At 48.2% G+C, this 10,735-nt stretch overlaps 1 protein-coding gene across 2 annotated transcripts in view; it reads left to right on the top strand.

Moving 5' to 3' along the window:
- The first annotated feature begins 100 nt into the window (after positions 1 to 100).
- The window catches only part of Arid1b (AT-rich interaction domain 1B), a 350,213-nt gene continuing 339,578 nt past the window's right edge, over positions 101 to 10,735 (top strand). For both annotated transcript variants that reach the window (XM_029471378.1, XM_021186013.2), the window contains exon 1: positions 101 to 1,672. In XM_029471378.1, coding sequence (XP_029327238.1) covers positions 116 to 1,672 — 1,557 coding nt within the window. In that variant the 5' untranslated portion in view covers positions 101 to 115. The remainder of the gene's footprint in view (positions 1,673 to 10,735) is intronic.

Below are 10,735 nucleotides of genomic sequence, written 5' to 3' on the forward strand. Positions count from 1 at the left end.
CCTGGAGACGGGCGCGCGCGGCGCGGTGGCGGCTCCGGGCCCCATCCTGGGGGGCGGCGACGGAGGCCTGAATAATGTGCACCACCACCCCCTGCATCCCCGTCACGACCTGAACATGGCCCATAGCGCGAGCGCCGCGGCGGCCGCCAGCTCCAACAGCGCGCAGAGCGGCGGCTCCGAGGCGGCTCTCAAGGAGGGTGGAAGCGCCGCCGCGCTGTCCTCCTCCGCCGCCGTCGCGGCCTCTTCCTCCTCGGCGGGCCTCGGCTCGGCCATGGAGACCGGGCTGCTCCCCAACCACAAACTGAAAGCCGTTGGCGAGGCCCCCGCTGCACCGCCCCATCAGCAGCACCACCACCACCATGCCCACCACCACCACCACCACCATGCCCACCACCTCCACCACCTCCACCACCACCACGCACTACAGCAGCAGCTAAACCAGTTCCAGCAGCCGCAGCCGCCGCAGCCACAGCAGCAGCAGCCGCCGCCACCGCCGCAGCAGCAGCATCCCACTGCCAACAACAGCCTGGGCGGTGCGGGCGGCGGCGCGCCTCAGCCCGGCCCGGACATGGAGCAGCCGCAACATGGAGGCGCCAAGGACAGTGTCGCGGGCAATCAGGCTGACCCGCAGGGCCAGCCTCTGCTGAGCAAGCCGGGCGACGAGGACGACGCGCCGCCCAAGATGGGGGAGCCGGCGGGCAGCCGCTATGAGCACCCGGGCCTGGGCGCGCAGCAGCAGCCCGCGTCGGTCGCCGTGCCCGGGGGCGGCGGCGGCGGCCCAGCGGCCGTCTCGGAGTTTAATAATTACTATGGCAGCGCTGCCCCTGCTAGCGGCGGCCCCGGCGGCCGCGCTGGGCCTTGCTTTGATCAACATGGCGGACAACAAAGCCCCGGGATGGGGATGATGCACTCCGCCTCTGCCGCCGCCGGGGCCCCCAGCAGCATGGACCCCCTGCAGAACTCCCACGAAGGGTACCCCAACAGCCAGTACAACCATTATCCGGGCTACAGCCGGCCCGGCGCGGGCGGCGGCGGCGGCGGCGGCGGAGGAGGAGGAGGCAGCGGAGGAGGTGGAGGAGGAGGAGGAGCAGGAGGAGCAGGAGGAGCAGCGGCAGCGGCAGCAGGAGCCGGAGCTGTGGCGGCGGCGGCCGCGGCGGCGGCGGCAGCAGCAGCAGCAGCAGGAGGAGGCGGTGGCGGCGGCTATGGGAGCTCGTCCTCGGGGTACGGGGTGCTGAGCTCCCCGCGGCAGCAGGGCGGCGGCATGATGATGGGCCCCGGGGGCGGCGGGGCCGCGAGCCTCAGCAAGGCGGCCGCCGGCGCGGCGGCGGCGGCGGGGGGCTTCCAGCGCTTCGCCGGCCAGAACCAGCACCCGTCGGGGGCTACACCGACCCTCAACCAGCTGCTCACCTCACCCAGCCCCATGATGAGGAGCTACGGCGGTAGCTACCCGGACTACAGCAGCTCCAGCGCGCCGCCGCCGCCGTCGCAGCCCCAGTCCCAGGCGGCGGCGGGGGCGGCGGCGGGTGGCCAGCAGGCGGCCGCGGGCATGGGCTTGGGCAAGGACCTAGGCGCCCAGTACGCCGCTGCCAGCCCGGCCTGGGCGGCCGCGCAACAAAGGAGTCACCCGGCGATGAGCCCCGGCACCCCCGGACCGACCATGGGCAGATCCCAGGTAACCCCCGCGCCCGGCCGGGCCTGCTTCCGCCCGGGCCTCGCGCCGCGAGCCCGACTTTCTTTCTTCGCCTGGTACTTTTCCCGGCGGTTGGCGGGGGTGGCGGGGGCGCGGCGCCGCCGGACCGGGGCCGGAGCTGGCGGGGCTGGGGAGCCGGGGTGCCCCGCGCCCTCGCTGCGCGCTGCGCGCCCGTGCCAGGCCCGGGACGGGACCTCGGTGTCCCAGGCCGCGCCCGCCCGGGGAGGGCTCTCGGGGCAGCGGGCTCCGGGGCCCGGCTTGACTCCGCCGGCGCCCACGGTGTGCCCTGAGTGGGCGCGGGGAGAGAGGAACTTTCTCTCTCCGGGCCCCAGTCGGTTTCCCATTCCCCTTGCGAGGAGGCACGGGTGGGGGGGGGTGGGGGGGGGGACGAGGTTAGCTTTGTGACAGCCGTGGCTGGTGGAGTTTGGATGTTTACCAGCAAGAATAAGACCCAGATTTACAACGAGGCGGAGGCGAAATATTGTAAAATAACATCGATTCGTTCCTAAGAATAGCTGGGGAGAGATCCATTATGGGGCTAAGGGCTCCTTGGAAGGAGTCACCTTCAACCGGGAGGCGATGTTGAAGGAATAGATTCCGGATCGATGGAACTTATTTTGATCATGGGTTAGGTTTTCCTTTTTTTTTTTCAGCAAACCTAGTAAGGTAGTAGGCCAGAGAAAATGGGTCGTTGTGGATCGTATTTGTGTGGATTTTCTTGATTTTGCTGTCTCCCAAGTCCTACAGCGTTGTTAGGAAGTGTCTTGCGCTCTGGCTGTTTCTTGCTAGTAGGCTGAGCCTAAAGACTGACTTGATCTCTCCTTTGCAAGGTTTGGAATTTGAATTGTGGAGGTAAACTGGCTGTAATAGTCTCCAGACAGCTGCCTCTGAGTTGACATCTAATCTGCCATCTGATTGGCTCCCCTCTCACCATTGGGCATTTAGCACTGCTGATGTAAATAGAAGTGCGGAGCAGTACAGTCACAAAAATTCCTGACACAAATAATAACTGAACTCTATTCCAAGCAGATGGAAGATTGAATACTATTTAGAGCTTAAATTGTTATGAATCATAGTTAGTAATAGAGGATTGAATACAGAGAAACATGCTGTTGTCCAGTATTGGGCATTTATAAAACTTGGGTCTTCGATGACAAATCTTACAATATGAACATTACATTTATCGTGGGCTTTAATTGTGGACTGAAGATAGGAGTATTGGGATATAATTAATGCAAAGACTGGACCAGTTTGGGCTTTGTCAAGCTTTTTATAAAAGTCTGCTTTTTATAGATCTAATTGAATATATTTTAATACTACCAGTTTACAGTTTAACGCATTAAGATTTCAGTATTCTGAAACGCTATAACATTTCTTACTGATATTTAATTATCTAAAAATCAGAAGAAAGCTATATAATTGGTGATTCTTAATTAGCTTAGAGCCAGAATAAAGCTCTGCATTTTTAGTGATTTGTGTTCTCATAATTGCGACCATTTTAAGATGGTCATGTGGACGAGGAGTGCTGCTTAGAACTGGTGTTCCAAAATCTGTGAAACAAAACGAATTTTTGTAGAGAACAATTGACCAAAAGAGGCAATGAATATTTCTTTGAAATGCTAAAGCACATATCTTCTTTTGATTTGTAGCATATAGAAATGCCCCCCTTTTTCTCCTATTTTGTTAGGCTAAGTAATGTGAGCTTTATTCAAACTGCTTTTGAATTAGAGCAAGAATATTTAAGGCAAGTTCTACTGGGTACTGTTTCTTCCAAATAATTTTTCTTCTATTCACATCTTAATGCTGTGATGTTTTCTTATCTGTTAGAAGAGAATAGCAGTGGTTTATTTGTTTGTTTGTTTTTAATTTAGCTCATTTTTTTTAGGGAGGTGTGCTTTACAATTAACTGTGGATTTGAGGAGAGACCTGGTTGACTTGGCACCTGATATCTGCTGCTTCCAAGTCTACACGGGTCACGGAGTTCTACTTTAATAAAAAATATTTCCCTGTTCTAGATGGAAAACTTGGGGTTTCAATTTTTGTTTTCGACCCACAGAAAGAGAAGTCCATGTAATAATTAAAACTTCTCATCTTTGTAAGCTATAAAGGGAGGAAACTAGAAGCAGATGTAGGTTCCTGTTACTTTAGAGCATTATTTCTTAATGGTACAAATCATTGTAAGTATTTTTTGTTTTCTTGGAATGAGAGTGTATCCTTTATAGCCTTGGTGGCCCTTGGGAATAGCTTTTTTTATCTCAGAGAAAAAAAGGGCAGACATATGACCTCAATTCACAGATTTCTCTTAGTTACCTTACCGGTAACATGTAGATTGTTTCTTTTCATACTTTTATTTTTTCCTTTTGTTTTGCTTTTGGAAGGACAGTATTATTTAGTATTTGTTATGATAGCTGTGTTAGGTAGTCACTTGTCCACATTATTAAATTATGCCAGGGTATAGGTCATAAATTACAAACTCATATTAAATAATGGAAAAATAAATCTTTTTTTGGCTTTTAATACATTTAGTTTCATTTTTGATTTTAAGCAAATGGTTTGTGTTGGATGGCAATTTTTTTTTTTTTTTTTGGTTACTGGGAATAAAACCTGCTTGTTGTTGAGAGAGGTCTTTTAAAGATTGAAACAAGCCAGTTTATGATTTTTTAAAAAAATGTAAGTATTTAGATAGAGCCAGTCTCAAAAGGAGTCCTAAGGACTGCTCACATACGTAAACTTTCAGTAAGTATACATTTGTCTTGAATTCTGTGTATGTTATTTTATTTTTAGTTTATAGATATAGTAAAGTGTAAGCTAGTTTAGGGTTACAAGGCAGGAAGCCCCAGGATTCTTCCTTATTTCTTAAAATGAAGCTAAGATACAGTGTCTTATAAGGTTGGTCCATCCCCTCTTCCACAAACCTTAGGTTGCTTGGTACTTCAGATCTTATCAAGACGCCACGATGGCCTACATTTATATATTTGCCTAGGTATAGATGACTGTTATCTGGTTGGGTGAATTTAGTAGCCATGGCTCATACAAAAAGGCCTGTTATTTAAGAAATAAAAACACCCCCCCCCCATATAAAAAATGTAGGGTTTGTGTGTGTGTGTGTGTGTGTATGTGTTTGTGTGTATGTGTGTTGTATGGGATGAAAATATTTGTAACTCAAAATCAGTTATGTTAGGTACCTTGATTTTTTTTCTATTACTTAATTTGACTATTTTTATAATAGTTTTAAGACAGCGAGTAGAAAATTAAACTCACATTAATATTAAGTCGGGTTTATTCCTGGCACATGCTCTTCCCTTTATTCTAACTGGAAATAACCTTTCTCCTATTTTCCTTTTGGTTTTGTCTGTCTGCAGTTAAGGATGCATTTTTGGCCAGGCTTTTGGTCACTGTATTTTTGTCAGCATCGCATCGTGTGAGAAATGTGTCCTGGGTATGGGTATAATCCAGAGCACACATTAACCAGTGCACTCTAACCAATATCCTGCTTCCTCACTGAAGCCGAGAGAGTAACGTCTTCAGTGTGCTCCGAGAATACCAGTAATTCTGCTCTGAGAACTAATTTGAAAAATACAGGACTAGCTGCAGGAAGGTTTAGTAATCTTACCGCACACAGTCACCTTATAAAGAAATCAGTGTAACAGGGGTGTTGTTTTCAGTTCTGTTTCTTTTATTAATGGAGCATATATTCCTTTATAATTTGGGCTGGTGTATGTGCAAGGGTGACTTCTGATAGGACAGCAGCATCGATTCCCTAGGCTGTACACCAATGTTACTGTCGCAATCGGCAAACCTAGAACACAATCCTTTCTATTATTTAACCCTGTCTTTTCCCAGCAGGGGTGACTTAAAATTTTTCTGGGTCTATGAAATTTCCCAGCTTGTTCTGGGAGCAGCTCAGATGCACTTGGGTCACGGCAGGTTTAGGGAGGTGGCCTATTGGCCTATTACTGGTTTTTTTTTTTGTTTTGGTTTTGGTTTTTTTTTTTTTTTTTTTTGCTATTGCTGTGTCCAGCTGTCGCTGCCCAGGTCCTGGAGCCCTGCATTCTGAGCCTTATTTTGTGACTCATGCCGCTTTGATTTTGTAAATTTGATATTTATGTTTGAGAGAACTGCTGTGTGTTGCTTAAAAAACAACAGATTTATGGAAAGCTGAAAATGAATATTAATAAGAATCCCATTAATTTTTGTGTAATATTTACATTTACAAAATAGATGTTTTGAAATTTGTATGGCACTACAGCAGAACTATTTTTACTTAAGGGGCCATAGGCAGTTTTGGAACTGGGGCATTGTGGCCTGTGTGTGCCTTTTCAGAGGAGTGCTTTTTCCAGGAGGCTTCTGTGGTTCTCTGTGGCCCGGGAAAAGCATGCTACATGCTTGCTGTGGATGCAAGCTCGCTGTGTGTATGTACAAGCAGGCTTGTTATATGTACAAGCTTGCTGTGTGTGCGCTCATCACTTTGTATGTGTGAATGCTGTGTGTGCACAATTGCTGGATGCATGCTTGGAGCTGTGGATGCATGCTTGAGGCTGAGGAATCCCAAGGCTCAGTCCTTGCTCCCTGTAGTCGGGGGGAGGAGCACTGTGCAGAGCTGCACACACCAAGGTGTTTATGGATCACAGATGCAGAATATTTCCCCGTGCAGTTAGGCTTGGTTTGGAGGCTATTTGCATAAGACTAACTGACCCTTTTTGGTTTAATTAGGTGACTGAATAATTAACACGCGTTGGAAACCTTGATGTACTTCAGTGGCTCTTTTTTTCTCTTAGAAGCTCAATGACTAGAAACAGATTTAGGTATCATTAGTTACTACCTGAGTGTCCTTAGGAATCTATTTGGATTACCTATGCTTCCATTTGAGCAAATATGCTATTGATATACATTTACTGTCATGGCTCACCGTTTACACCAACTGAATTTACTGGAGTGTAATCACGCACGTCTTCAGTAAGTTTTCACCAAATGTAGTTTACTTTTGAAGGTTTATTATTATTATTCTTATTATCTTAAATTTAGATGCAGTTGGATGTTCCCAGGCTGACCTGGAACTTGCTATGTAGCAGACGATGACCTTGAACTTCTGACTCATCCCCCTGTGTGCCAGGGTTGCCAGTATGGGCTGCTAGTATAGTAGATTTTGTGTGTCCCTGGGATTGAACCCAGGGCTTTGTGTGTGCTGGGCAAGAACTCTACTCATTCAGAACAATTTTAAGCCAACTCTTTCTTGAAGTTGACTTAACTGTAAGTAGGACCCAGCAGGTTGTTTCCAAAGTCAGCTCCGTATGGGTGAGTGCCAAGTATGTTAGGAGGCTACTGCTAACATGACAGATAAACTAATGGGGAAACGAAATTGTTTCTTACAGTAATGTTTACTTGCAGGCCAGGCTGAGCATCCACGGGAGACAGTGGTTTCCATTGTTAAAGGCAGCAGACTCTGGAATGACCTGTCAGCCGACAAGGGGCAGCCTGTGCTGACCACCTTTAGGGTGCTCTCTCTCTCAGCATTCTGGCCTTGAGGAAATACGAATGTGAGAGCTAGGCAAAAGTTTTCTCTTATTCAGCTCTTCTGGAAGGAAGTCGAGTTTGATGAAATCTAGAAACTCCTGGATAACAGGACCACACCTTTTCTTTTTTGGAATAGATTGCTAGAAAATAACCAGTGTTTAGCTGTGCATCTTCTTACACTGGCAAGACATCGACAGTACAGAACTCGCTGTTTAACGGTTTGTAGGTATGGCTGGGTAGCACTAGGGGTATCTCCTTCATGCCGGCTTCTCTTCAGGCTCTTCACCTTTGTAAACAGCAAAGAGGAGTTGCTTTTTCTCGGCTTTGTGTCAAATTTTGACCTTGCTGCCTCTCACTGCATGTTATAATTAGGCTTTTTTTAAAAAAAAAAATGCCATGTCATAGTTTATTAGTAAAAAGCCTTCCTTAGGTTCCACTGGGGCACCTGTGATGTTTTTCTTTTTAATCTTATTAATCGGTTGATTTCTTTTGTAATGCTGAGACTGTGGATTTGGTTTTTTCTGGAGATGTGTGATCGTGTCATCACTGGCCATGGTATCATAAGGGAGAAACCTGGGGTGTTGTTTGATTGGATGTGGAAATAAGCTGTCATGATTACTCTCTCTCTCTCAACCTCTCTCTCTTTTTAAAGATTTATTTACTTTTCTTTGTATACAATATATTTTGACCATGTTGTTAGATCCTTTCTTTCGTATGGACAGGTAAGTTTGTGTATATGTGTGTGACAGAGAGAGATGTGACACACACATGTTTATATATTTTAACACTGTTAATCTTGTAATGTAGTGAGCTCTTGAGTTATGGATAGATGATATCAGATCCTAAACACTGTTGGGAAGCAGCAACATTGATGTGAACATTAGCATTTTTGTGTGCTGTGAGGTATGTGGCTGCCCCAGACACCCTAGTAGCAGCAAGTTATTTATAGAGCACCCACGTTTTAGCCAGTGCTGCGTAGACACAGGCAGTTGTGTAGGACCCCTGTTGCTCCCTTTGGGTGATGCTGATGCTGCCAGGGCCTGCCCTGATACCTGGACCATGAGTGTTTGGGGCCTTGGGCTTAGAACTGGCTCATTTTAACGGTGTGAATGGCAACTATATGGTTTTGCAGAGTAGGGGCCTGATTTGGGGGGGGGCAGCTGGGGATGGGGCCTGGGAGGAGTGAATTGTGACAATGCAAGGAATTACAGGTTGCTGTGCTGTGGCAGATGATGCCATCTCCCGGTTCTCCTAGTCATTTGCTGGCTTTGCGCCAGTGCAAAATGTTGCTCCGTTACAGAGGATAAAAACCCAAACTGGAAAATCGAATCATTATACAGAATGGTCTCTTTTCTTTTTCTCAGCTTTCTGCCTCACGCAGACTTTTGGAAACAGGGAACAAGTCTATTGGGGAAGCGCTTTAGCTGGCTGGGTATTTCTGGGAACTGTTTAGATAATGCGTGCTGGCTGAGCAGTACGGCAGCCACTGCTCCAGGTCCTGAAATAAACCTCAGAAAGCCAGGCGCAGTGATTAGCGGAGACAGTTCCATATTCCCAGTGTGGGTTCCTGGCTTTCTGTTGTGGGTGTCTCAGAAGTTCATCTACTCTTCAGAAATGATTGGGAATCCCAAAATTGATCTAGGAGTTGACATCTAAGTTTTGAAGCATTACCAACTGAATTAAGAATCCATTGTAATGTCTTAGATTTTCTTTTTGCTGTTTATATGTAATTTTAAATAATAAATTCACTTTGCCTAGTGAGGTATGGGTGACCTTGGAAGTGGAGGTAGAAAGTCTTGCCAAGTAGGCAGTTTCCTGAGGAAGCGGATTCAGGGACTGGCACACTTGTTGTCTTTAGTTCTGGGATGGTTTAGGGTTAAAGGAAGAATGACCATAATGAGACACTCTCTCCTGATGGAGAGAGGATGGTTAGAGTCTAGCAGGCTGTGACTGAGAGTCTAGCAGGACCATGGTTAGTGGTCCAGCAGGGCCATGGTCAGGGGTCCAGCAGGGCCATGGTCAGGGGTCCAGCAGGGCCATGGCTAGGGGTACTAGTTGTCAGGCGTGGGCACTTGTTTTCTCTATCCTGAAAGGAATTTGCTTTTCCGCTTTTGGGAATGTTGCTGGCAGGCTGGTTGCTGAAGGCCTTCAGTGTAGACTTTCTGATCAACTCCAGAGTGTATGCCCTTCACTCTTTGCCTACCTGCTTTCCTGAGTGAGCACACTCTTGTCTTGCTTCAGGGTACGATCGAGAACAAGGCTGCCCCATCAATTAGGTGATGTTCAGCCCTGTCCAGCTCCACACTTCATTGTTGCTTTGTAGACTCCAAGTAGCTGTCCACCATGGCCTTGCCTCTTCAGCTCTTGGGCTTGAGTGGAAGCAGAGAGCTGTGCAGATACTCAAAGCGCACTGAACGCATGGGTGTCCCGACGGGGATGCCTGGTGATGTGGGAGGTCCTCGTGGTTGAGTGCATGTCAGGGCACTGCCCGTCCTTTGCTTGGGACACCACTCTTTCTTACGCTGTCTGTTTATACTGTGAGTTGCCTGTCTGTGCCAACTCTGAACCCAGGTTCCTCTTGATTAAGAGCATTGCGTTTGCATTCTTGATCGCTGAGCCATTTCTCCAGTCCCGGTCCTTTTGTTTTAATGCTGAGAGTTAGAAAGCTAGAACAGACAAAGCTCAGGCTTCTTTCGAATGAGTGCTAAGTGCTGTTTGGTGCCTTACACACACAGTAAGTAAAGCACGGACTCCATGATTTTCCCTGGGGAAGGATTACACACTCCTAGGGCTTTGCAGAGGAGAAATGGAAGTGAATGAATGGCCGGACTGCTTCTCTATTCTTGTGTAAAAGACCACGGCCATGGAAGCTAACTGGGGGAGCTCCAGGTGGGACAAAGCCAAGAGCCACAGATAGAATATGGGGATGCCCAGTGCACCCCAGTACATTGTATGGTACCCCAAAACAGTACTGGGGAGCAGAGTGTCCCTTCCGAGGAGATCTTTGAAAGGTGGTTGGTAGTGTGTTACAGTGACCCTGTCCTGATTCCTGCTGCTCCCTTTCAGGTCTCAGGTGTGAGAGTCCTGTTCAGTCAGGGCTCACCCTTTTAGGAACCTGTGATGGTGGTGACAAGAAAGGCATTCTCAGGTCTTGAGTGTCATTTGTATGATGCATTCTCCTAAGAAATGACTTGCTAGCTGGGCATACCCCAGCACCTATGAGGCGAACTGCTAATGTGTTCAATGTGTCTCAGCTACCTATTGAGTTCCAGGACAACCCAAGTTACAAAGTAAGGCCCCTCAAGAACAAACAGTGAAGTTCTGCAGTGCCCTTCGATCTGGTCACTTGGTCATTTACCCTCACCTCACTGACAGCCTGAACCAGGCTTTTAGGGTAACAGGAAGGAAAGCTGCTCTGGACTTGATAACTCTGGGGGAAGGTGAGAGGCCAGCCACTCAGCTTGACTGAGGGATCTGCTCTATGCTTCTCTCTCTCTCTCTCTCTCTCTCTCTCTCTCTCTCTCTCTCTCT

This window comes from Mus caroli, chromosome 17 (genome assembly GCF_900094665.2).
Source record: "Mus caroli chromosome 17, CAROLI_EIJ_v1.1, whole genome shotgun sequence".
In the NCBI taxonomy this organism is placed as follows: Eukaryota; Metazoa; Chordata; class Mammalia; order Rodentia; family Muridae; genus Mus; species Mus caroli.